Source organism: Mandrillus leucophaeus, unplaced genomic scaffold (genome assembly GCF_000951045.1).
Source record: "Mandrillus leucophaeus isolate KB7577 unplaced genomic scaffold, Mleu.le_1.0 Scaffold255, whole genome shotgun sequence".
In the NCBI taxonomy this organism is placed as follows: Eukaryota; Metazoa; Chordata; class Mammalia; order Primates; family Cercopithecidae; genus Mandrillus; species Mandrillus leucophaeus.
Genome location: NW_012102643.1, coordinates 1,539,027 through 1,566,543, shown reverse-complemented (window position 1 = coordinate 1,566,543; position 27,517 = coordinate 1,539,027). Strand labels below are relative to the sequence as shown.

Here is a 27,517-nt window from a genome sequence, read left to right as displayed (position 1 = left end):
TTCTTTTGCCAAACCATGTTGTTGGCCAGGCTGGTCTTGAACTCTTGACCTCAGGTGATCCACCCACCTCAGCCTCACAAGGTGCTGGGATTATAGGCATGAGCTACCATGCCAAGCCCCCTATTTTTTTTTTTATGTATGCATGAGAAATATATGACAAAATAAACCTATGTTAAATCATAAGTGAACTATTTTATACAAATACAATTAAAATTCTAAATGATAAGAAAACATTGTGTCAAAGTTGAATTGGTAGCATTTTCTGCCCTAAGGATACATAAAATAATGATGTGACTTGCAATTGATGACTATCTGAGATTTGGTGAAAACCGGTAAATCAGGAAACATACTTAGAACATTGCCTGACACATTTCTTTACTGTGACCTATGGTAAGAAATGCGACTTACAGGCCAGGCATGGTGGCTTACGCCTGTAAGCCCAACACTTTGGGAGGCTGACGTGAGAAGAATGCCTGAGCCCAGGAGTCCGAGACCAGCCTGGGCAACATAGTGAGACACCATCTCTAAAAACATATGAAAAATTAACTGGGTGGTGGTGCATGCGTGTAGTCTCAGCTACTTGGAAGGCCAAGGTAGGTGAAGTGGGAGGCTCATTTGAGCCCAGGAGGTCAAGGTTACAGTGAGCTGTGATTGCACCATTGCACCATTGCACCACTGCTTTCTGGCCTGGGCAGCAGAGTGAAACCCTGTCTCAAAAAAGGAAAGAAAAGAAATGCATTTTACAGCACCTTGAAAGCACAGATTGTATTATAACTGAAGAAAATATTCACAAACCCATACACTCCCTTGTTGTCTAAGATATAATCTTATAATTTTCCAGTCGATTCTATTTCATTTAAAAAACTGTCTATGACTTCTTAAATTGATTAAATTGATTTTGTGCAGTTTGAAAAACACTTTCTTAGTATGTAATAAGTACTTGATAAATATAAGCTGTTAATATTATTAGCTCAGAGTCTGACACTTTGGTATGTTTTATGCAATGGACTTTTGTGTGAGACCTCTCTACTCAAAATTAAAAATAAAAAGATCTCTGGCAAAAGAAAGGATCGAAAAATACAACTCTTGATCTGATAGTAATATATCTGATTATAAGTCGATAGTAAATATTTCTATATCATTTTTAAAATAGTAAATATTTCAGGCTTTGCAGGCCATACAGTCTCTGTTGCAATTACTCAACTTTGCCTTTGTAGGGCAGCCACAGACAATATATCGACAAATGGCATGGCTGTGTTCTAAAAAATACCTTCTTTACAAAGACTCCGGAAGGCTATAGTTGGCTGCCTTCTGATCAAGCCCATTCCAAAGTCCTCCTCCAGTCTGATATAGACAGATGTGAGCTATTAATAACAGCCACTCTTTATTAAATATCTCTTATGTGCCATGGAGCTTACTAGGTACTTTAGGACAATATCACATTGTAAGACACAATAGCCTCGTAGGATTAGGAGGATTGATTTGATTTGTACCCATGAGGAAAATGAGGCTAGGACATGCTGCCACTTGTGATGGGTGACCTTGGACGCAAGTTATTTTAAGGTGTCTGGGTTTCAGCATCCTCAACTGCAATAGGAAGTGAAAATGGAACCCACTTCCTAGGGCTGTTGTGGGTATCCGATGAGTCCCACTACCCGTGGTGCAGGGCCCCATGGCTGATTCACGGGCTGTTTCTTGGAGGCAAGTCAAATTTAATCACAAGTCAAGGGTTTAACAGACTGCCCCCCTCTCTCAAAACAACGACTCCCTTCCTTCTTCCCATCATCACACTTACATCGTACTTGACCGTGAGCGTGATGGGCACAGTTGGCAACTTCTGAGCCCAGTCCACGGTCGCCTGTGCCAGGAGGAAGGCTACATGGTCTGTGGCCACTGCCACAGCCGTGGCCACCAGGAGGAGGGCAAGCAGCCCCAGCCTTAGAAGACAACTCAACAGCTCCTCCTGTGACAGCCTCAGCCGAGCCGCCTGGAGCAGCCAGGTGGGTGGAGGGGCCACCAGGTGTGTAGCCTGGGCCTGTGCCAACCGCTGGGTCAGCTGTTGTGTGGCATAGATATTGTCAAACCGCAGGTCTGTCAGGTAGCAATGGAGGTACCATGCTGACTCCACCAGGAGGCCCAGCATAAACAGCACTGTGACCACTCGCTGGGTCCCTAGTGCTGCTGCCCGGGCCAGGGACTCCAGGCCAGAGAAATCCTCCAGGACCTGCTGAGTGACCCTGAGCATGTGAAGGTAGAAGGCAGAGCCATTGTCCTGGGCCTCAAATGTCAAGCCCCGGCCGCCTGCCTGGCCTGCGGGGCCCAGAGTCCTGGATGCTGCGTGCAGCTGTTGAGTGGTGTTGAGCAGACCCTCCAGGGAACCCTCGGTGACACACCTCAGCACCTGCCCGGCCGCACCCACGTTGGCCAGGATGTTGGGCACCACAGCAACGGCCAGGGTGGCAGTGCTGTAGGACAGGAGCAGCCGGCGTCCCTGCTCCGTGCCCAGGGTGGGCACGCTGAGTGCAAGCAGGCAGCGGACTGGGGGCACCAGGCCCAGGCTCAGGAAGACCAGGAGGCCACAGACAGTGGCCACCATGGCTGAAGGTCCAGGAGGATAAAGCAGCAAGAATGCCAGCCAGTGATAAACCAGACCTGCAGCAGCAGCGGCCAGGGAGGCACACAGGAAGAGCTGGGTCAGCAGCTGGCTACAGTTGGCCGGAACAGGCTGGGAGAAGGCGTCCCAGGCAGCCTGCAGTGGGGCGAGGGCCTTCCAGAGCCCCAAGTGCCAGGACCTCCACCTGCACACAAGGAAATTGAGGGGCATCTCTATCAGGAGGTGGATGGGTGTCTGTCCACTGCCCCTGCCCCACAAACCCATCAGCAGGCTCTGCTAACAGAATCCACCCTTTTAGTTACCCACGTGGACCCATCAGAGTAACTCACTATATACCCACGTGACACAAGCTGAACCAATCAGAGCCTTCCCCAGGATTATTCTTGCTAGAACTGTCAGGGAAGAGCCCAACTCAGAGGCAGTTCCTGAGGACGTGAGGATGAAAGTCTGTCCTGTTTGAGTCCATCATTACAGTTTTGTGAAGGCAACTGATCCAAGAGAATGAAAGAGTCATGGAGCAAGAAGCACAGGTGAAAGAGAGAGAATGAGTAAGAGGAGAGAGAAGAGAAACAATTTCACTTGAATTCATAGTCTTGGTGGCTTGCTGTATGATTCTGGACCTTCTATTCTTTCTGAACTTCAGGGTCTCCTCTATAATTTAGGGGTGAGGAGGGTGGACTAGTTGGCCTGTGAGGGACTTTTATATTCTATTATCCTTATATTTATTCATTCAACAAGCGTTTATCAAGCAACGACTTTGTGCTAACCATTGGAGAAACAGGAATGAAAAAAACGAAGTCGCTACCTTCATGGGCTTGCACTATATTAAGAGCGATGGCAGAGGAATAGTAAGGAAAACTTGGATTCTGAACACATTTTATCGGCAGAGTCAACAAGATTTGCAGAGGCTGATTGGTTGTGGGGTGTGAGAGAAAGAGGGGAGTCAAGGATGATGAGGAGCTTTTGTGTCTGAGTAACTGGAAGCACTGAGGTGTCATTTCTTGAGATGAGAACTCTGTGGTCAAAACAGGTTTGAGTGGAGGGGGAGAGAGGAGGAATTCAGTTCAGAACTCTTGAATTGGAGATTCAGTTGAGCCATTCCGTGGAGGTTTTGAGAAGGTGGTTGGAAATAGAAGGCAGGAATTCAGAGAGGAAGTCAGGCTGGAGTTATAACATTGGAAGTCATTGGTTTATAGATGTCTCCCAACTTTATATCCCCACCTAAAGCTACGGTGCACGATGAGATTCCTCAAGAGAGTGTGTCACTGGGGAGGAAAGACATCCAAGGACATGCCTCAGGGCACTCCAAGGTTAGGGGCTCTTAGATGAGAAGGAACCAGCAAAGGAGACTGGAAAACCAATGTGATGCTTAGGAAGCCAAGTAAACAAAATGTTTCAAGGAGAAGGGAGTGATCAAGTACGTCAAATGCAGCCAACAGGTCAAGAAAGATGAAGACTGAGCAATGCCTGTTAGCTGCTTAGAGGTCACTGCTGACCTTGGCAGGGACAGTTTGGTGGCCTTTTGGGCCAAAACCCAAAAGCACATGGGTCCAGGAGAGATGGGAAGGAGAAGAATAGGAAACACAGATATAGACAACTCTTTCCAGTAATTTCTGCAGTAAAACAGCAGAGAAATGAAGCAGTGGCTGGTCGCTACGGGAAATTGGACCAAGAGGATTCATGTAAGGTGAGGAAATCTATAGCATGTTTCCAGGTGGGAGATCTCACCGAGAGGGGAGACATTGACAAAGGGGAGACTCCCTGGAACGACACCTGTAGGGGTGGGGGCAGAGGGTGAGACTGAGAACATGCAAGGTGCGGCTGCTCTTAGAATGGAGCAGAGGTCGTTCATCCTTAATAGCAGGTGGGAAAGCAGAGGAAATAGGTACAGATGATGGTGAATGAACAGGCAACGTGTGTGCACTTGTGAAAAGTAGCCTCTGATATACACAGAACAGAGTAATGTTTAGGGCATGACCTCTGGACTGCCTGGGCTCAAATTCCTGCTCTACCACTTGCCAGCTTTGTGACCTTGGGTGCATATCATTACCTCTCTGTGTCTCAGCTGTCTCATCTGTAAAATGGTACAATCAAAGCAGGTATCTTCTGGGGTCACTTTGTTTCTGGCACATGGTAAGCATCACATCAGCTATTATCTGCCACTAGAGTCAACTCCACCGGGGCAGGGACTTTGTCCCTTTTGATCACTGATATGTCCCGAGTGCCTACAATAGTGTCTGCTGTGTTGTGAGTGCTCCAAAAATATTCATTGGGAATAGCATGACTGATTGCTTCTGTTTGCTCAGGCTGGCAGGAAGCAAGCCCAGCAGAGAAGGTAAGATGCTGGAGGAGGTGACGGATGCTTGAAGAGGAAGAAGAAAGTACAAAATGGTTGCCCAGGAAAGTGGGAGAACAAATGAACTAGGGCAATAACATGTGCTGGGCAACACTGAGGCCCAGTTGAGGTTAGAGATCATACATTCTCTTAAGTGAGAGCAGGCAGAAAGGTTATACGGGAATATGATGATAAAGGGCAGGGAGGGTGGTGGGGAGGCTATCGCTGTGTTGGTTACAGGCAAAGCCGCTGACTTGCTCCACCATCGTCAGCTTGAAGGATAAGCATGTGACTGGGTCTAGTTGATCCAAGTACCTCTGATCCCCTGCCCACAGTGACTGGTGCAGGGATTGCACCTGCCTGGAGGTGCCAAGAGAGCTTTCCTCAGAGCTTTGCTGCAATGACAAAAAAACAAAACAAAACAAACAAACAAAAACAAAAAAACCCCCTGCTCTTTGTCGCCTTGAAAGCTAAGCTGGTAGGAGGGATGCCTCAAGCCTTGGGGACCACCATGTAGTGTGGATTGGCCTGGGATGAAGGCAACTCAAGGAAAACAGTGTTAGGAAACAGACAGTCCCAGTAGCCTTGCTGGAGTACCTGGATCCAGACATGCCTGAAGCCCAAATCTATGCCGGACCACACACTAGAAAATGTCTGTTTGTCTCAAGGCAGTGCAAGATCAATCTGTCACTTGCAACTCAGTGATTCCAGACTAATACAGATACCTTTGTCAAAGGACTTCTGGGACAATAAAATGAAATAATGCATGTAAAGCGCTTTACACGGGGTCTGACACAGAAGAAGGATCCTATAAAACTGCACCACTTGTTATTCTGACGATACTTATGTCAACGATGTAAATGTTCACTCGCGTCTCCTCTGTGCCAAGCTCTGTGCTGACCCCTGTGGACCCCAAGAATTAAGTCCTGGTCCCACTAAAGGAGTTCACAGTCTAATTGAGGAGACTTAAATAGATCATCAGCGTTTAAGTTCATTAAAAAAGAATTCTGAGCAAGGTATGCCTGGGCCTGGACTGGAGTGGGATAGATGGAGAGTGACCCAGTTTTACCTGGGAGTCAGGAAGGTTTCCTGGAAGAGGTGACATTCCAGCTGGGGGTGGAAGGACAAGTATCAGTTTGTAGGTGAAGAAGGGAGTTGGACATCCCTGACAGAAGGAACAGTGTGTGCAAAGGTTCTGTGCTCTGAATGTTGGGAAATAGGGAGTTGGGAGAACCAGAACAGTGGGAAGTGGAGATGTAGTAAGGCCTGTGGGGCTGGAGTGGAGGTCACAATCCTGAAGCCCTAAAGGCTGAATCATATGCAAATGTGCTTTATTGTGGCCCACTGTGTGTGTGTGGGTGTGTGTGTTTGTGTGTAAGCTGCACCCATTTGGAAATAAGGAAGTTTCACATTAAAATCTGGGTTTCCAGCTTTTCTTGAGAAATGAGATCTGGGTTAGAGCTCCCACCTTTGCAACAGGTAACTGGAGCTGAGTATCCACTACTCGCCTTCGACAGGGGAGCAACCCTGCAGACTGCATCCCGCTGATCAAGGAACGGTCTGTCTGCACACGCAGGTGGCCTCCCATAGGCGCATCCCCTTCCCAGCTCCCGAAGGCATTTGAATTTGGGACTAAACACCCCCTTCTACTATATAATTAATATTTGGAACACAGTAGCTTTTGGAATAATAGCTAATAATAAAAACCATTGTAAGGATTGAAAGCCAGTCCTAAGTCATATTGGATGACAATTCTTGCACGGGGTATTGAAAATGGCAAGGAAACTAGCTGCTGTTTAGTGAGTGCTTACTCTGAGCCAAGCATGTGCCAAGTCCTAAGGATGCGTTTTCTCATTCAATTCTGGCAACAGTCTTGTAGATGTCATTATCCTTACATTTCACAGATGGGAAACTGAGGCTCAGAGAGGTGAGGATTTGCCTAAGATCACACAGCCAGGGAATGGTGGAGCTGAAGATTTGGGTTCATATCCATCACCCCCAACGGCTGACTGTTTTCTCACCTGTAGCCCTCAGTGTCCAAAGTTCCCAGACCTACCTGGTCTTGACAAGGTGCTCAGCTGCTCCTGGGTGGCCTGGCATGCTGCCCGAACAGCAGTGGTTTCAGGCGGGCGGTCGCTGGCAGCCGTGGCAGGTGGAGAGGAAGTGGGGGAATCGCTGGGACTTGGGAATCCCTGTCACTTCTGCTTTTCCACTCTTTAATGAAGCTCTCCTGGCTGCCTTGTCCCGCCCTTTTCGGGGTCCACCTCCCAGAGGCTTGGGCAAGCTGCCTCATCCTCTGCCCACAAGCAGGAGCGGGTGGAAGGTGTGGGAAGAGAAAAAGACAGCCTTTCCCAAGCAATGTCTCTAATCTTGGTAGCAGGAAGGTAGAATTAGCCCCATTTTACAGAGAAGGAAACTGAGGCACAGAGAAACCACATAGCTCCCCTTTCCCTCCCACTCCACAGTTGTGCGCCCCAAGGGGAGCCTGATCCCTGCTCTTGGGACTCAGGTGATAATCAGATCCCTGCCAAGTTCTGGGAGCAGTGGCTCCGGTCTCCTTCCCTAGACCCCTTTAGCCTGACTTGGACCTGGCTTCACATTTCAGCTCTGTCCCTCGCTAGCTATGAGAGCTTGGGCTGGTGACCTAATATCTCTCTGCCTGTTTTCTCCCCTTAAAAAAAGATTAATGAGGCCTGGCGCAGTGGCTCACACCTGTAATCCCAGTACTTTGGGAGGCTGAGGCGGGGGGATCACCTGAGGTCAGGAGTTTGAGATCAGCCTGGCCAACATGGTGAAACCCTGTCTCTACTAAACATACAAAAATTCACTGGTTTGTGGTGGTGCTTACCTGTAGTCCCAGCTATTCAGGAGGCTGAGGCAGGAGAATCGCTTGAACCCAGGAGGCAAGGTTGCAGTGAGCTGAGATCATGCCACTGCCTTCCAGCCTGTATACAGAGTGAGACTCTGTCTCAAAAAAAAAAAAAAAAAGGCTAATGAAAATAACAGTTAACATTTATCGAGCACTTACTATGTATCAGGCACTCTTCTAAACAATTTCTTTTCAAATTCACTGAACCCTTACTTTGAACATCTCTTTACGGTAAGGATGTTTTTTTCATTCTTCAGCTCAGAAAACAGACTCAGAGAGCTACGTCGCCAACCACGCCGCTCAGCTATTAATGGCACTGCCATGATTTCTAACCAGCAGGCTGGCTTCAGGGTATACCAGTTAGCCACTGGGCTCTGCTGCTGTGGAGGGGATAATTCACAGACCTCGTGATTCCTTCATAGTGCAGCTGGTACTGCAAATAGTAGGTACTCAATAATGTAAATTCCCCATGCACACCCTCTGCAGTTATTGCCATGCAGGTCTGCTTTCAGGCTGTTCTGAAAGCCAGTTCCTATCTGAAATGCAGACACCTCTCCAGCATCTCTGTACCTCATCACTCCCAGCAGGCCTACCCTGAGCCCCCCAGGCTCCCCCTCTGTGGGATGGACCAGTAGGGGCACAACCATTTTCCCTTATAAGGACATGTTGCCTGGGTCACTCTCAGGCCGGAAGGGGAATGTCCTGCGGCCTGGATAGGGGAAGTGACATTCTCATAGTCACACAGCGATTGAATGGAATACCTGTGGCCAGAACCCTAACACACTTCCCAGACCATGTACCCCTCCAGGATGTTAGGCCAGCCACCAGGTCTGCAAAGAACTAAGTACGTGAGGCAGATTAGCAGCAGCAAACTTGTGTACCCGCAGTGACCAGCCTGCTCAGGTCATGAACAAAGCAGGATGAAGGCAAATAGCAGTGAGCTGCAAAGTGTAGCCCCCTCGCTCCCTCCTGTCTGTTCAGCTGTTACTCATCTCAAATTGAGGATCAAAGCCCCTTGAAAATGAGGTCCACCACGACCAGATTTTCCAGCTTTTCTAAAGACGCCAGTCATTCTCTTTTTAATGTAAATGTCAGCATTTTTTTTTAAATGGAAGACTACCATGCAGACCAATCTTAACAGGTCTATAGGCCAAAGCCAGCATGAGGACCGTCCATTTTCACCTTCTCCAGTCAGGCCTGCTGTTAGCTGTCTGGCTGCAAGGAGGTGTCTAGCTATTCTCCCAAACTCCAGGGGCCCTGGACTGGAGGCAGCAGACCCGAACTCAAATGCCAACTTTCCCACTTACTCTGCTGTGTGACCTTGGGCAAGACACTGTCCCTCTCTGAAGTTGTGCATCCTCTGCAATAATGAGGGTAATACAGTACCTACTTTAAGGACTGTTTGAGGATTTAATGAGATAATGCATATAGAGTGTTCAATAAGCAATAGGTAAATGCTCACACCTCGATCCCTCCTGCCTGGGGGGACAGCTCTGCCGAGTGAGCCCCTGTCTGCTCACGTCTGATTGTTGAGACTTCTGATGCTCACCAGGTCACCCTGGCCTGGATCCCATCACACAGCAAACTTCAGGGCATTGTGCTGGTCAGACAGAAACAGTCCTAGAAGGCAGCCACCAGCATCTGCCCAGTTTCTGCACAGGCACTAGGGAGCTGGTCGGATAAGGACCAGGCAGTTTGTTTCCAGAAGGCCTCGGGTGAGGATATGTAGGATTTGGGAGCATGGGGACATAAGGAATGAACAGGCAAAAGATATTTTTGGCTTTTCTTGGTATATGTAGGCAGTTACCTCTGTCTATATAAGGCTGGCCTGACCTCAAGTCCCACAACATCCGGAAGGTGCTTCTGAATCATCAAAAATAGAATCAGCGTTGTTCAGGGGAATTTGTGGGTGGAGGATTCAGAGCCATAAGACAGAAGAGGAAGAGGAAGAGGTAAGCCTTCAGATCTTCCTGGAGAGCCTGGCCTGGGATCAGAATGAGAGATCCACAGAGTATTATTTGCAGTAGAGATGGACTTTTGCCATGTTGCCCAGGCTGGTCTCAAACTCCTGGGCTCAAATAGTCTGCCCAACTAAGCCTCCCAAAGTGCTGGGATTACAGGCGTGAGCTACTGCACCCAGCTGCATAGAATATTAGAGTCACTGAATTCTTCAGCCTTCGTCAATGTTGCCACTGTCCAGATGGTTTGAGAATACAGAGAAGCAGCCAAAATCTTCCTATACTGCTGGTGCTATCCAATAGCAACAGTATGTGAGCCAACTCGAACCGAATGCATAATTTAAACTTTTCTAGTAGCCCTACTCAAAGTCCACTGATTCCAATGTTAGTCTCATCTAAAAACATCCTCACAGAAATATCCAGAATAATGCTTGACCAAATATCTGAGCACTATGGCCCAGCCAAGTTGATACATAACATTTTTAAAATTTAAAATATTGAATTTTTAAAAACAGAAATTAATTTTAATAAAATATTTTACTCAATGTAACATATCATATCATAAATATCCTTTTAACATGTAAATAATATAAAAATTGACAGGATATTTTACACTTATTTTCTCATATTACAATTTTCTACTTATGACAAATCTCAGTTTGAACTAGCCACATTACAAATGTTCAATAGCCACACATAGCGAGTGGCTACTGTGTTGCACAGGGCACTTATAGACCATTTCCATCATTACAGACAGTTCAGTGGGTAGTGCTGCTCTAGATCATTAGAACCCATGACCGCTAATGCTGAAATAGACCTCCCAGATCATGCAATTCAAAGGTCATAGATTCAAATACTTTCACAAGCCAGGAAAGTGACAGAGTTGAACAAGGAGAGCCAGTATGAGACATTAAAGAGTGGTGGGGACTGAGGCTGATGAATGCTTATGTTCCAACTTAAGATTTCCTCCACAAACTACTCAGCTCCAAACAATTGTTGCCAGATGCCAGTGAGGGTCTCATATTGTTAGATCTGGTATTGTCCTTTCCAAGAGAAGCAGAAATCCAGATTTTTATGTGAAATCTCCTAAATTTTAATGACTAGCAAATAATAATTTAAAATTCACCAGGGGTCAGGCACGGTGGCTCACGCTTATAATTTCAGCACTTTGGGAGGCCAAGGCAGGAGGATCACTTGAGGCTCAAGAGTCTAAGACCAGCCTGGGCAACATGGAGAAACACCATCTCCACTAAGAATAGAAAAATTAGTTGGGCATGATGGTGTGCACTTCCAGCTACTCTGGAGGCTGAGGTGGGAGGATCACCTGAGCCTGGGACATGGGGGTTACAGTGAGCTGAGATCACACCAGGCCAGTGCACTCCAGCCTGGGCTGCAGAGCAAGACCCTGTCTCAAAAAAAAATAAAATAAAATAAAAATTAAAAAAAAAACCTCACTGGGGAGAGGACAAACAAAACTTGGCTGAGGGCTGGCACCAGATTTCAAGCTCTGATGTGTCAACCCTTTGTGCTGTACTCTTCTCAAAGCTTGTTTCTCCAGACCCCTCCCCATGCTCCTCCTCCCTGCCCTGCATCCGGGAGGTGGACCTGGACAGGCTGCATCAAAGCCCCGCTTGCATTCTGGCTCCTGTCGGTACAACACATAAAATTTCATGTGTCAAGCTGGCTGGGCTGTGGTGCCTAGAGATTTAGTTATGCATCACTCTTGATGTTTCTGTAAGTATGCTTTGAGATGAGATTACCATTTGAGTAAGTGGGTTTTGAGTAGGGCGGATCACCCTTCAGAACGTGAGTGGGTCTCATCCATTAGTAGGAGGCCTGAATATTGCAACAGACTGACCCTCCCTGAGCAGGAGGACTCTCTGCAGCAGACAGCCTTCAGGTTCCAACTGCAGCACTTTCTTGGCTCTCCAGCCTACTGGTCTCCCCATCAGATTTTTGGACTCGCTAAGCCTCCACAATGGTGTGAGTCAATTCCTAAAAGAAATCTTTCTCCTTCTCTCTTGATAAGAAACACACACACACACACACACACACACACACACACACGCACACACATGCATGCACACTCTGTTTGTTGGTTTCTCTAAGGAGCCCTGACTCCCCAGCAGAAGAGCTGAGGGATGGAGGAGAGGAAGAGCCCTCCCCTTCCTGCAGTCACCAAAAGCCAGCTGTGTCCCTGGACCCAGATCCCATCAGGGAGCTTGCTCCCTTAAGGCCTTGGGCTGGGAGGTGCTCCTCCACTTCTCGCTCCATGATTTCTCAGCACTGGGGTCCCACATTTCTCCTGTGGTCCCCCTACTCTCTACTCACCTTGTAACTTGACCTTTCACTAAACTCTCCACAAATTAGCTAGTCTGCATGCTTTCCACTTCCTCTTGAGACCCCCACAATGTGCTCTCATTTCTCAGATGAAAAAATCGAAATCCAAAATAGTAGGCCAGGTGCGGTGGCTCGTGCCTGTAATCCCAGTGCTTTGGGAGGCAAAAGCAGGAGGACTGCTTGAGGCCAGGAGTTTGAGACCAGCCTAGGCAACATAGCAAGACCTTGTCTCCAGAAAAAATAAGAAAATAAGCCAGGCGTGGTGGTGCACACCTGTAGTCCTTTTCACTCAGTAGGCTAAGGTGGGAGGATCACTTGAGCCCAGGAGTTCAAGGTTACAGTGAGCTATAATTGCACCCCACACTCCAGCCTGGGCTACAGCCTGGGCTTACAGAGCAAGATCTAGTCTCAAAAAAAAAAAAAAAAAAGTAAAGAAATCTGCTCAAGGTCACACAGCATGTTAGAGATGGAGCCAGGATTCCAATGAGGCTTATTGACTCCTTGTTTAGTGACTTTTATTTCATCTCTTTTTTACAACTACCATCACCACCTCCATTTCTCCACCTACTTGACTCTATATCTGTTTGACACCCATACTGGAATATGTCTGTGTGTAACCTGTCACTCTGTGTACCTGTAGTTCATCACTTCTACGTGTTCCTGTGTTTTCCTTCGCGTATTTCCTTTATATTTTATTTCAAATACTCCCCCGGTGATGGTCACCTTGGTGGCCTCAAACAACCATGGCACAAATATCCTTTGACACTGTCTCCTTAGGACCCATGGGGTAGTTTTCTCGGTCATAGGAAATACAGATAATGAATACCCCTAATTACTTCCAAGTTGCTGGCCAGGCTGACGGGGTTTCTGTTTCCTTGTATCCTACCAGGACTTATTGTCTGCTTTTCTTATTTTTCCCAGTCTGATTGGCATGTTGTTGAATTTCTTTTAACTTGCATTTTCCTGCAAATTATAAACACGTAGGTTTGGGTATCTCTTCATAATCCTGTTGGCCAGGTAGATATCTCTTTTCAGGATGACATGTCACACCTTTTGTCCACTTTTCCCCTGGGACCTATGGTAAGTGGCTTCCAAACATGGCGGCCCACTGTCCCTCCCCCTCCCTGGTGGATGCTGCCCCTACCATCAAGGGCTGGAGTCTGTTTCCCTCCCCTTGAACCAGGCCAATCCTGTGGGCTACTTTGACCAATAGAATTTGGCAGAATTGACATCCTTAGACTTCCACATCCTGCCCTTAGAGGCCTTTTAGCTTCGATTTTTGTCGTTCTTGAAGGCCACTATCATGTAAGGAGGTCCAGGATAGACTCCTGGAGAAGCCACGTGAAGTGAGACCCTGAAGTGTCAGCGGCCATTGCAGACCTTCCAGCCCTAGCAAAGCTCCCAGCTCATGGGGCAGAGACAATGCCATCCCTGCAGAGAGAGCTCTGTCCAAACGCAGAAACGTGAGCCGAGAAGTTGCTGTTTCAAAGTTCTAAGTTTGGGGATGGTTTGTTACGCAGTCACAGATAACAAAAGCAAGGTTTTGTTCGTTTTGTTTGTCTTTTCTGAGTTGGGGTGCTCCGCATATCTTCTGGACATGAGCCCTTGGTGCATTCCAATGACTCTGTACCAGCCCTGCCATCTCCTTGTTCCCACGCTGCCATGAGCACACCGTAATGGTGCTGCTGCGTTCTGCCTGCAGATCTTTTTCACTAAGAATGGCAAAGCCCTTCAGGTTTCAAGGACTGAGTAACATCCGGTCAGAGCAAGCTAGGATGCCTTCTCAGGAAAGCTGCAGAGAGGCCTGGTAACCAGCCAGAAGAGGCAGACTCTAGATGTCCAAATGCCACAAAGTTCCAGCTCAGAGCACCTGGCTAAGTGAAGCAATCCGCTCATCTGAACCTCTGCACTTGCAGTCCCCCTTTCTGGAATGTTCTCCCCAGGGACTCCCCATCGCTCCCACCTTCTCCCTTCCTCCCGCATTGCCATGAGCATCTCGCTGACTCCTTCAGGTCTCAATCTAATGCCACCTCCTCAGAGAAGTCCTCCCCAACCACCCTGGCTAAAGTAACCTCTGAGTCACTTTAACATCTTGGCCATTTTCTTCTTAGCCGGCATCATAACCCATGACTTATTTGTTTATTTTCCTATTGCCTGTCTCCCCTGCCAGCATGTAAGTTCCATGTGGGCGGGACAATGAACCAGAATATGACAGGTTCCCAATAAATGTTTATTGAATGAATAAATGAAAGAAGGAGTGAACAAAGTAATGAACAAAACAGACCCCAGATCAGAGGGCAAGATGGCTTTCTTGTTAATTTTGGTGCAGACTCAAGCAGCAAATATTTACTGAACACTTGCTATGTGCTGGAAATCGTTCTAGAGGGAGAAGAAGATAATAAGAAAATAAGTTATACAGTGTCCTAACTATTAAGGAGAAAATATAACAGAGTAAGGGGGTGGAGAGTAATGAGGGTGATATTTTAGACAGAAGGTCAGGGAAGCCTCTCAGGGAAGGTGACACCTGAGCAGGGACTTGAATAAAGTGAGTCGGGGAACCAGACATATATTTGGGAGCAGAGTGTTCTAGGCAGAGGGAACAGCACGTGCAAAGGCCCTGAGGCAGAAGAGTTTGAGTATGTGGCTTGAGAGGGGAGGGAAGAGCAGTTGAAAATCTGACAGGTCAACTCTGTGGAATCCCCAGCCCAGGAATCTGGGGCTTTGAAGCTGTCTTAGGTTCAGAAAGGCAGATCATCTCCAGGTCCAATGTTGATTAACATTCTTTATTTCACAGTATTTTTGATCAGAAGTCTTTGAAATCATGATTCATCTGGTTACAAATCCCAGGAGTTTCTCTTTGAATGAACCTCTTGCTTCCAGTCCCATACAACGTACCTCCCGCCAGCCCCAGTGGGTTGTAACTGTGATTCAGCACTGAGTGCTCACTTGGAAAGGAGGTGGAGCTCAACCTCCGACTCAGAGGGCCTCTCCCACTGCTCTCAGGGAAATGCCCATGATTCACTGATGCTGTATCAACAACAAGTACAGCTGGGTGCTGCCTTCCCAGCTGGCCAAGCGCTCCTAGGGGAATCTCCACCCTCAGAGGCTTAGGAAAGGGAAGTGTGACGATTCAGGGCCCTTGGGCTAGTGTCTTTTCTGATATGGGCTAACGCTGGGCCATTCCGTTCGGCAGACACTGAGGGCCTGTGCTCTTCACTGGGATGCCGGAATGCTTCTGCTTGGAACAAAGAGGGATTAACCCTTGAAGGCAGACACCACTTCCAGCCTCGGGCTCAAGGGGATGTCTCAGTTTTACCCATATGTAGAAGGGGACAATCTTTTGTTTGCCTGAGACATTTTACCCCAGCCTTTTACAAGTCCCCAATCTATCTTTTGACTTTTCTCTCACCCCTGACAAATGGGGCCTTTGATAACTAAACATGCTCACCACTTAAGGTGGTGTGTGGAGAGATCAAGGCCACCTGCTGGGACAAGCAGCAACTGACTGCCTTGCAGCCACAGAGGCCTCTGGGGGCCACATGTAGGAGGGTCCTGGCTGGAGGGGTCATGAGTCACCCCATGGGAGGGCAAGGCCCAGGCCTGGCGTGACCCCAGAATTATGGCCAGACTGACCCAGAAGAAACAGGAGAATCCTAAATCTCTCGGGTCAAGATGTTAGCTGAGGTTTCTAGAACTTCCCCTGGTATGCTTAGGAGCCCAGAGAAACAGCAAAGAGGCTTTGCACAGTCTCATGTCCTTGGAAAGCTATTTGTCCCTTTCCCTGTCTCCAAGGATTAAAAAAGAATCTCTGACTGCTGGTTATTGGCAGGGGTAAAACAACTGGTGCAGAATGGGCACCAACTAAGCAAAATCACACATTGGTTGTGAACAGCTGGAACAACTCGGTTGGAACACTGCAGCCCATGAAAGTGATAAAGGCAAGGTGGTCTCTCCAGTGTAACTGAAAGTAATCACTGGGGGATGATGTCAGCTGTGCCCATGGGAATGAATGGCCTCCCATCCCAACTGTACGAGACAAACACGATGCCAGATTTGCTCACTGTTGATGAAACTGGGCTCTCTTGCATCGTAATGATAAAACAGCTCACTGATAAAGGAGCTTATTTCTCAGGCAGCAGATCTGAGAGATATCTGGGCTTTGAACTTCATGAGAGAGACAGAAAGTGTCCTAGATAATGGCTGGTGGACCCGAGTGGGCCACTGGAGGTCACCCTTGCTTGCCGCATATTGGATTAAAGAAAAGAATTATTTGATTGCTTTGTAGTGTCCTAGCAGCAGGTGATGGTGACAGCCCTTTGAGAGGGTTCAGCCTCAAGGGAGTCCCCCAGGGGGACTCAGAGGGTCCGAAATGTGTCGTTGGCCAAGGTGGGTGGCAATGCTGTGACATTAACCGAGTGCATATCAGCCCAGTCCGGGAAGGTGCCCAGCTGGAAGATGGTCTGTGCCCAGGTATTCATAGCCAAACTGAGCAGCAGGACACCCATCAGGTTCATCAGGAGGCCTGTCCGCACCTGAAATAGAGCCCAGACAGAGGGAGAGGTCAGCACCTGACCCACCATACAGATGGAAACATTCAGACCCAGAGACAGGAAGTCACTCACCCAAGATCGCATAGCCAGGAAGTGATGGAGCCAGGACACAGACCCAGGTTGGTCAATGCCTGGGACTCTTCAATCTTTATACTACCCTAGGCTGTCACTCAAAGAGCTGCAAATGTCCCCATTCATTGATGGCCTCTATGTTCCAGGCACTGTGTGCTATGCAGTTGTCATAGGGTTATGCCATTTAACCCAGAAAGCAACCTTACAAAGGTGATTCTTATTAATCCCCATTGTATAGAAGAGGAAAATGAGACCTAGAGAAGTTGACTTGCCCAAGGTCACCTAAAATAATCTTGTCTGATCACTAAATACCCCCATCCCACACACATATACACACACACATGCATGTAAAAACACACATAAGTACACATATATACAGACACACACACACATACACTTCAGGTCCAGTCCAGTCAGGCAGTCCTAGTCAAGGTTACCTTTGTCCATTGGGAAGCATTTTTCTTCTGTCAGTGGAGGATGTGCCCATCTGCTTCCCACCCTGGTTGGCCTCTTAGATGTGCCCATCTGCTCCCCACCCTGGCTGGCCTCTTGGATGTGCCCATCTGCTCCCCACCCTGGCTGGCCTCTTGGATGTGCCCATCTGCTCCCCACCCTGGCTGGCCTCTTGGATGTGCCCATCTGCTCCCCACCCTGGCTGGCCTCTTGGATGTGCCCATCTGCTCCCCACCCTGGCTGGCCTCTTGGATGTGCCCATCTGCTCCCCACCCTGGTTGGCCTCTTGGATGTGCCCATCTGCTTCCCACCCTGGCTGGCCTCTTAGACCATTCAGTCCACCCTGGGCTGAAAATCCCTGTTTTCCCACCTGGGTCTTCTGGTTGCCCCGCCTTCACATAGCCCAGCCTGAATCACTTGGTGAGACAGTTACTTCCTTTCTAATTCTCTGTCTGTCTATTCCCCCCAGAGAAAGTCTCACTTAGGGGTGTGATAGAAAAATGAATCTTGGGGCCCCCAAATCACTAAGCTAAAGAAAAAAGTTAAACTGGGAACTACTTAGGGCCAACCTGCCTCCCATTCTATTCAGTCATCCCTCTCCTCACTGAGATGAATGCATATCTGATTGACTTCTTTGGAAAGGCTCATCAGAGACTCAAAATAATGCAACCATTTGTCTCTGGTAGCCCCCTCCCCTCTTTGAGTTGTTTCCGGACCAAACCAATGTTCATCTTACATATGTTGATTGATGTCTCATGCCTCCCTAAAATGTATAAAATCAAGCTGTGCTCCACCCTCCTTGGGCACATGCCGTCAGGACCTCCTGAAGCTGTGTCATGGGTGTGCGTCCTTAACTTAGGCAAAATAAACTTCCTAAATTTACTGAGACCTTCTCAGATTTTTGGGGTTCACAGGGGCCACCATGGCTTCAGCACTTCTCTGCTTCTGTCAGTTGCCCTTTTAACAAGGAGAGGCCCAGAACCTTCTCCAGGCCGCTGCTATCAGGGAGGGCTTAATTCTTTTGTTTTTGCCGCTTTACATTTATTTTTATGCCATGGCATATATTAATAACACCGGTTTTCCACTATGGATGCGCTGGAAACATTTCTTCTGGAATATTCTTATTTAAGTTTTTTTTTTTTTTTTTTAAATGTCAAGCTGATTTAGAAAAGGTGTTAAATAAATATTACCATGGACGGGTGGGGGACATACTGCGTGTGCTGTCCTGCCTGTCTTCTGAGGGCACAGAGGTGGAAGCCCCGGCACCTTCGGAGGATTAGAGAGAGCCTGGCCGACACGTTGGGGAAACTGGGAGAGGATTGGGTCTCCCTTTGCCAGGGCTCGAAATTCTTTCTAGTCCCATGTTAGCTATTTAATTAACGCCTAATTCATCACTCTGAGGAACAAACCTGCAGGTGGGCCATCCCTGCCCGGGACTGACTGACCGGGGGTGCCCCTTGTATCCCTCCACATCTCTTGCAAGTCTCTACCTCTTGGGGACTCTCCATTTCTCTGGCTGTCTTTGTTCTCCAAATCTGTGCTGTTCGCAATGCTGCCCTCGCAGTCTTTTTCTCTAAGGAGCCTCCCTGCTTCCACACTTGTCCCTCCCACCCTAACGATCCACTCCAGCCAGCAGCCAAAATGATCTTCTACAGACAGAAGTGAAATCACATCATTGCCCTGCTTACTGAGGGTCCTCACTGTGGTTTGAATAAGATACCAACTCTGCCCTGCCCCCGCTGTTCCCCAACCTCATCCTTCCCCAACTCCACTGCAGCCACCCCAGCCTCCTGGCCCTGAATTTCTGGAGCACTCATTGCTATTCCTCACTTCCAGGCCTTTGCACTTGCTACGCCCTCCGTTGGGACTGCTCTTCCCCTTTTACTTTGCGAGGCTGGCTGCTTCCCATGATCAGCTCCCATGTCACCTTCCTGGAGAGGGCTTCCCTGCCACCCCTCTCCCTCGTCCTCTTATACTTCCTCATGCTTTATTTCCTTCTGAGCACCTAGCAATATTGAAATTTACATAATTTAAGAAAATCTGCTGCACTTGTTGACGCCTGTCTCCACCAATAGAAAGCACCCTCCTTGGAGGCAGATCGGTGTCTCTCCCACTCTGCAGTGCCCCCAGTGGCTGGAACATAGAATGCACTCAGTAAATACTGCTGCAATCAATAAACAAACTAATGAGCGTCTCTGTCTCCTCTCTTCTCTGTCTGCTCTGTGTCTCCCTTTCTGCCTCGCTCCCACTCTTGCTCTCTCTCCCCATGCGTCCTGCAGGGGTCTTGTGCCTGGAGGGCCTGCATCGTGAATGGGTTAAGCAGGTTGCCCTTCTTGGCTTTGACAGCTTTGGAAGGGTTATTTGCAAAGCCAGTGGAGAGGGAAAAGGCTGCAGGAGTCAGGAGTGGGAAGGGAGGAGCTGGTTCAGCAGGGACCTTCCGGGGGAGGAAACATATTGCCAGTGACCCGGCCGTGCTGAAAGCGGGTGGGGCCCTCCCACTGCTACAGTCCTCAGCTCCTGTCTCCTTCCCAGCTGGCTGAGCGCTGAGGCCCACCCGAGTCCCAGGGTGTGCCTGCTGCTTCTCTCTCCTAAAGATCGTGAGCACGAAGTGGGGTCCAGAGGGAGGGGGGAGTCCCTTGTCCCTGGAGCAAATTTTGGAAACTAGTCACTAAGGCAGTGTTTCCTGAGATTGTCTAAGTGCAAGAATCATCCCAGAGTCTCTGCTAAAATGTATGTTCCTCGTCCCACTCAGAAAGACCTTTCAGAGACGGGGGAGTGGGGTCAGGGTGGAGGAGTCCTGCATAGAGGCCTTGCCCGCCCCCTGCTGCCCACCCACCTCCTGTGGCCTCTGCTGGGAAATGCCCAGACTCACCATGTCTTTGACCAGCAAGTGTCCAGAGGCGAAGGCGATGGAGTTGGGGGGCGTCGAGACCGGGAGCATGAAGGCAAAGGAGCAGCCGACTGTGCCCGGGATCATCAGGTACAGGGGGTGCACTCTCAGGCGGATGGCCTGGGCCCAGAAAAGGTGGGGGAGACCCGGAGAGAGACCAACGCAGAGCGACCACAGCGAGCGAGCGAGCGAGAGAGAGAGAGAGAGAGAGAGACAGAGAGAGAGAGAGAGAGAGAGAAAGGCAGTTGGAAAGAGGGATACAAAGACGTAGAGACAGAGAGACAAAGACATCCATAGAGATTGGCAGAGTGGCAGAGGACAACAGGGACAAGTGAGAAGACAGAGTTAGAGAGACAGAGAGAGAAAGGCAGTCAGAAAGATACATGCACAGGCAGAAACAGACACAAGCAGGTAAGAAGAGAACCAGATCGAGAGAGAGGTGGAGAGAACATTCCCAGGGTTAGTGACATTCAAGGGCCACACCGTGGTTTGATCGGGGATGGGCTACGGTGATGTACCTAGAACACTCCTTCTCCAATGTGAGAGTGCAGAAAAGCACTTGGAGGGCTGGTTAAAGCCCACAGGGCTGGCCCCACCTCACCCAGAAGTGCTGATTCAGCAGGTTGGGGTGGGCCCCAAGGATCTGCATTCCTGACATGTTCCCCCGGTGCTGCTGGTGTAAGGACTGTGCACTGAGAACCAGGGCTTTATAACACTTCCCCTGCTTGCTCCTTCCCTCAGCCAAACAATCTCAACCCAGAATTGGCCTCTGGATACCTCTTGTTGGGGGCATCCCTGGATTTCAGTGCGAAAGAGAGCTCATGAGAGCATCTGTTGGCAGCTCTCCCAAATTTCTAAGACTGTGTGTATCAAACCCCTCTGCGAGCTGGCCGCAGCTACTGGGCCACCAGTTTGTCACCTCTCCCGCCTACAATTCATATTGATCACTTCTCTGGCATTTTACTTAAATAGGATGTTTTTGGACCTTCTAGGGAATTTTTGCAACCCAAAGCATATTTGTTTTCTCAAAAAGCTCTAAAATCACCCCCTTGCATGTAAAATGTTTTTTGATTTTGATGATAAGCAAAGTTTACAAGAATGAGGCATTTTCAAGTGTATTTTCCAGCAAAAGCTGCCCCTTACAGACCTGGCTGGGTTCTACGCTCCCTCATCTCCCCCATACCCCCTTTAGCACTCCCATTTCTCTCAGTCACCAGGTCTCCCTGAGGACCCCCACCCCATACTGCTGTAAAATGGTGAGCCACTTTGGAGGGCAATTTCCTCATCTCTAACAACATTTCAAATGCACATGCTCTTTGACCCAGGAATCTCAAGTTATAGGAATTTCTCTAGATGTAATCAATGACGCATAGAGAAAGCTCAGGTGACGCGTCATTGTTGAATAACAGCAAAGTCTGGAAATACCTATATTTCCACTGGGCAGAGAGATTGCTTAAATAAACCAACAACTGTCCATTTATAATGGAATATTCTCCAGTCATTGAAAAATAACACAGATAAATTGATGCATGAAATAAGCAAACAGAAACCAAAGACAAAGTGCTGCAGGTCTGTGTGCTGGGGCATCACTGTTTGCATACAAAGCATTGACTTGCATCACTGATGTAATTTTACCAGCGTGGGTTATATTAAGGTAATTATATGGTCTGGTCTTTAATCTGTTTAAATATAAAACTATATTGATAGTTTCCTTTTTAAAACTCCTAGTATAAAAGCTACCTGATCATGTATATATTGTTCTTTTCATACAATCATGGTTTCATTCTGCTATTTGCATCTCTTTTTACAGGTGAGATTGAATTACAGCTTTTTCTTCCCTTGCTCTCCTTATCTGGTTTTGGGGCCAGGGTTTTGCTAGCTATAAATTGAGTGGCCATGTCTATTTTTCTCTGCTGGTGAACAGTTCAGCTGAGTTGGGAACTCTCTGTTCCTTGCAAATTTGCTAGCTCTCACCCAGCAAACCACCTGGGGCTGGTGATTTTGTTTTTGTTTTTGAGACCGGATCTGGCTCTGTTGCCCAGGCACCTGCCACTAAACCTGGCTACTTTTTGTACTTTTTGCAGAGATGGGTTCTCACCATGTTGCCCGGGCTAGTCTGGAACTCCCACGTTCAAGCAATCTGCTTGCTTCAGCCTCCAAAAGTGCTGGGATTACAGGCATGAGCTGCGGAGCCCAGCCTGGGGCTGGTGATTTTTAGCCCAGTAGTTATCACTTGGGTGGGGGGAAGGAAATTGTTCCCCCGACAGGGAATATTTGGGAATGCTAGGAGACATTTGATTGTCATGATTTACGAAGGTGCCACTTGTCTCTAGTGAGCAGAGCCCGGGGACGCCGCTGTATACCCTGTAGTGCATGGGACAGCCCCATACAGAGAACGATCAAGCCCCAAATATCAACGGTGTTGAAACCCATGCTTTAGAGGGAGGCTACTGCTTTGCTTACCATTAGAATTTCTCTTATGGCCATTTGTTTACTCAGATTTTATACTTCTTAATCCAAATTTGGTAATTTACCTGTTCTAGAAAACTCTCCATGTCACCATGGGTTAATTTTCTCAAAAGAGAGAATTGGGAGCACTTCGAAAATACTTGCTCTATGTATGCATTTTTTGAAGGAAAACATCCAGTATTTAAAAAAATTGTACTGTGGTTCTGACACACTTTCACGTATTTTGTAAGACAGCAATGGCAACTGTAGACCCCAGTGAAGCTCCCTTGGCAGGTGGAAGATTTCTGAATGTGTGTTGGGGGAGGGGTGCTCCCCTCTTCCCCAGAAGGACCCTCACCAGCTCTGCCAGGACCGGCAGGAAGATGATGATGGTGGCTGTGTTGCTGGCAAACTCAGTGAAGAAGGCGATGACCACAGTGATGAGCAGCACAGCCAGGGCGGGGGGCACATTCTCCAGGGGGTGCAGCTGCCCGCCAATCCATACAGACAGCCCTGATTCCTGTGGAGGGAAAGGTATTCCTTCATACCCCAGCCCATTCCCAGCTGCTGCCCCCTAGAGAGGGTTAGGATAGATCACAACAATGACAACTGTACCCCTTCCCAGATAGGGAGACTGAGGTGCAGAGAGGGCAGGTGACGTGTCTGATGTCACACATTCGAGCTAAGGTCGCACATCTGAGCCAGCAGCCTCTCTGCTTCTTGAACTGCTCTCCACTCTATCTCACACAGGCCAGGGACCCAAACCCCTGGGTCTCCAATAATCCATTTGGTTCCAGCGCCCCTAAGCGCCAGTTTAAGTGGGAGAGGGAAATCAAACCAGACCCTCAGTAGTAAAACTTCTCATCCCTCCAATGAAGGTTATTAATTACCCAAATAGTAATAGTCACTTATATAAAATAGTCATTATTTTTGTAATTATTAAATAATATATTAATGTGTATGAAATATATATACAAGATTTACCATATATCATATATAAAACAGGTATCAGATATACATCAAGTGCAACACAATCAATGTAATTATCAATAATGATGGTATTTATACGCCTGTAATCCCAGCACTTTGAGAGGCTGAGGTAGGCGGATCATTTGAGGCCAGGAGTTTGAGACCAGTCCAACCAAATGGCGAAACCCCACCTCTACTAAAAATACAAAAATTACATGTGCACCTGTAATCCCAGCTACTTGGGAGACTAAGGCACAAGAATCACTTGAACCTGGGAGGGAGAGGTTTCAGTGAGCCAAGATTACGCCACTGCACTCCAGCCTGGGCAACAGGAACTCTGTCTCAAAAGCAATATATATATATGTGTGTATATATATGATACACACATATATGAACATATATGTATATATACATATAGGAAATATATATGAACATATATGTATATATACATATAGGAAATATATATGAACATATATGTATATATACATATATGAAATATATATGAACATATATGTGTATATATGAAATATATATGAACATATATGATACATATATATGAACAGTAATAAGGATAATTATTACAATGATAATAATACAAATATTAACGTTGCATTATTATTCATTCTCGTAAGAATCACCATTATTGAGGCTTTACAGGGGACCAGGCACCTGCCGGCATTAGCTCCTTGACTCCTCCCAACAATCCTGAAAGGTAAATATCATTGGTCCCTGTTTTACTGAGGAGGAACTTGAGCCCGAAAGTTTTTGTGACTTGCCCAGGGTCCCTAAAAGTAGTGCCTGAGACAGCCATCTATCTCCATAAGATGATGTGATTCTGCAAAGCTCCCTGCGAATCAGCATCTTCCTCTGGACACACCAATCTGTCACCTTGCCTCTAAATTAAGAGCAATGCCCAGTGCTGACTCCAGTCCTCCAGGGCAGAGACGGGTAGAGAAGTTCACCGAGACTCCACTCCCCTGTCGGTGCTGCAGAATTATTTGGGTGCTCTCTCTGCTGACTTCTCCAGAAGTTACCCTATTTACCAGTGTATAACATCTATAATACTCTTCCACACCTCTGTCCTCTCACCATCAAATGCATCCTTAAATAACTGACCCAACACATCATTATAACCACAAAGCGGCAAAGCAGAGGATGTCAAAATCTGCTCAATGCTGCCCCCTGGTGGAACTGTGGTGCAGTAAGATCACAATAAAGCGACCGTTTACTTAGACCTAAAACAAAGCTGTAGGTTTTGGAGCTGATCTAGGGCGGAGCTGGGTTAGTTCGTTAACATTCAGAATCCAATGTATTGCTGCCATAGCCCTTTTATCAACCCAGTGTACCAAAGACACTTTATATATATACTTTTACTTTTAATAGAAAAGTCTCTGCTTCCTCAGAACTTAAAAATTTCATAATCAATTCTAGAAGACAGCATACAGGGCCGGGCATGGTGGCTCATGCCTGTAACCCAGAACTTTTAGAGGCCAAGGCGGGCAGGTCGCTTGAGGTCAGGAGTGCGAGATCAGCCTGGCCAACATGGTGAAACCCCATCTGTACTAAAAAAAATACAAAAATTATTTTTTGTATTTACAAATTATTTTTTATTATTTACAGGCGTGGTGGTGCACGCCTGTAATCCTAGCTACCTGGGAGGCTGAGGCAGGATAATCGCTTAAACGAGGGAAGCGGAGGTTGCAGTGAGCTGAGATCATGCCACTGCACTCCAGTCTGGGTGACAGAGTGAGTGAGACTCCATCTCAAAAAATAAAATAAAATAGAATACAGCATACAGTTTTTACATAATTAAAATAGTACATTTGCCCCTACAATTTGACTTAAAAGTTACCTTCAGTGGAAGAATAATAAATGCTTAAAAATATTTTTCCCCAGAAGAGTCCTCGTAAGACTAAGGTGTTTCTGGTACATCTGCAGTTTGTCTGCTAGCCTGGGGAATACGGTAAGTGGCAGCATGGAGGCCACAGCCCCTCCCCTAGCTGCAAAGAGCGCTGCAGGGAGAAAATGGGACCTCTGGTTTTTCCTATAGGCCACAGCTCTGGCAAAGAGGCTGACCTGACAGCTCTGTGCTCAATTAAACGGAGAGGGGCTAGAGAGAGGGAATATTAATGACTCGGGTAAGTGAGAAGCCAGGAGCTGCCCCGTAGCTAGGCCTCTGAGTGACCGGGCTTCCAGCCAGCGTCCCCGCAGCCACACAGGCCTTGGTGCAGCTCCAGCACTGGAGGGAGGTCTGGCAGCTTCCGAAGAGAGGAAAACCCCTGTTGCGTAGGGTTCCACTGGGGACCCTGAGGGGACTTCACCTGCCCTTTCCCATTTTATTTTATTTATTTTTTTGAGACAGAGCCTCACATTGTCACCCAGGCTGGAGTGCAGTGACACCATCATAGCTCACTGCAGCCTCTATCTCCTGGGCTCAAGCAAGCCTCCACCTCAGTGTCCTGAGTAGCTGAGACTACAGGCACACACCACCACGCTTGGCTAAATTTTTTAAAGTGATTTTTTAATAGAGACAGGGTCTTATTATGTTGCCCAGGCTGGTTTTGAACCTCTGGGCTTAAGCGATCCTCCTGCCTAGGCCTCCCAAAGTGCTGGGATTATAGGCATGAGCCCCCACACCCTGGCCTCTTTCCCATATTCTTAGGAATTGGAAGCTTTGTTTCCTTGGAAACACACAGCCCCACAGTGTTCCCAGGGACTCCAGGGACCAGCGACAGCCAAGGTCAGAGGTGGCATGGCCAGAAGGTGAAGAGATGGGGCTCTGGAGTCAGTCTGAGTTTGCTTCCCAGCTTAATCCTTTCTAGCTGTCACTTAACTTCCTAGGCAAGTCACTTAACCTCTCTGTGCTAAAATTTCCTTATCTGTAAACCAGGGATAATGATAGTGCCTGTCCCAGAGGGTTACTGTTGGGAGAAAAGGAGCGAATCTATAAAGGGCCTAGGAAAGTGGCTGGGTACTTGGTTAGTGCCTGCCATAACTAGTAGCATGAAGTCACAAGATGCCTGAAGTGGTGGAACTCAGAAATTGCCCAGTGCAGTGGTTGTCAAATTGTGTTCCTTATTGGCCTTGAAGATGACCAGAAGTACCCAAGGCCACCTTGCAAAGATGGGAGGTGGGGAGACTGAGTTGGCAGAGGTGCTTCCCTCTTCCTCCTGTTTTCTTACTTCAACCAGGTCCTCTCTTCTTGGTGTCTTTGATATAGAGTAGAGGAGCATCTTATAAGGAGGTTTGTTATGGCACAAGTTCAATATTCATAACTTAGCCCAGCCTACCTTCAATGTGCTCAGAACACAGACATCAGCCTACAGTGGGGCAAAATCATCTGGCAATACTATACACTGTAGAATATCTGTTGTTTACCCTCATAATTGTTCAGCATCGACAAGAGAGTATCCTACCACATATCACAGCCTGGGAAAAGATCAACATTCAAGATTCTAAGTACCTTTTCTACTGAATGCATACCACTCTTCCACCACTGCAAAGTTGAAAAATCATATGTCGAATCATTGTGAAGTCAGGAACCATCTGTACAATTATCTCCATTTTATGGTTGAAGAAACTGAAGCACAAAAAAGCTCAGTGATTTGCCCAAATAAATAATATGATGTGCCCTAGTAAGATTCAGAATCTGGATCTTAGTCATGTCATCAGGCTTGTCTGTCCAATAAAATGAGGGTAATAATAATTGTATTAGTCCACTCTCGCTCTACTAATAAAGACATACCCAAGTGTGGGTAATTTATAAAGGAAAGAGGCTCAGTTGACTCACAGTTCAGCATGGCTGGGGAGGCCTCAGGAAACTTACAATCATGGTGGAAGTGGAAGCAAACACATCCTTCTTCACATGGTGGCAGCAAGAAGTGCCAAGCAAAAGGGGGAAAAGCCCCTTACAAAAAAATCATCAGATCTCTTGGGAACTCACTCATTGTCACAAGAACAGCATGAGGGTAACTGCCCCCATGATTAAATTACTTCCCACCAGATCCCATGACATGTGG

The 27,517-nt window shown here is 47.5% G+C and overlaps 2 protein-coding genes across 2 annotated transcripts in view; both read right to left on the bottom strand.

The window, feature by feature from the left end:
- The window catches only part of OCSTAMP (osteoclast stimulatory transmembrane protein), a 15,446-nt gene extending 8,393 nt beyond the window's left edge, over nt 1-7,053 (bottom strand). Inside the window, 2 exon segments of the mRNA XM_011983831.1 lie at nt 1,796-2,798; nt 7,006-7,053. Coding sequence (XP_011839221.1) covers nt 1,796-2,798; nt 7,006-7,049 — 1,047 coding nt within the window. The 5' untranslated portion in view covers nt 7,050-7,053.
- A 7,440-nt stretch (nt 7,054-14,493) lies between these two features.
- The window catches only part of LOC105542282 (TP53-regulating kinase), a 131,703-nt gene continuing 118,679 nt past the window's right edge, over nt 14,494-27,517 (bottom strand). Inside the window, exons 11-13 of the mRNA XM_011983751.1 lie at nt 22,888-23,049; nt 20,064-20,201; nt 14,494-16,648 (exon numbers count right to left, since the gene is read on the bottom strand). Of these exons, the coding sequence (XP_011839141.1) occupies nt 16,472-16,648; nt 20,064-20,201; nt 22,888-23,049 (477 nt within the window). The 3' untranslated portion in view covers nt 14,494-16,471. The remainder of the gene's footprint in view (nt 16,649-20,063; nt 20,202-22,887; nt 23,050-27,517) is intronic.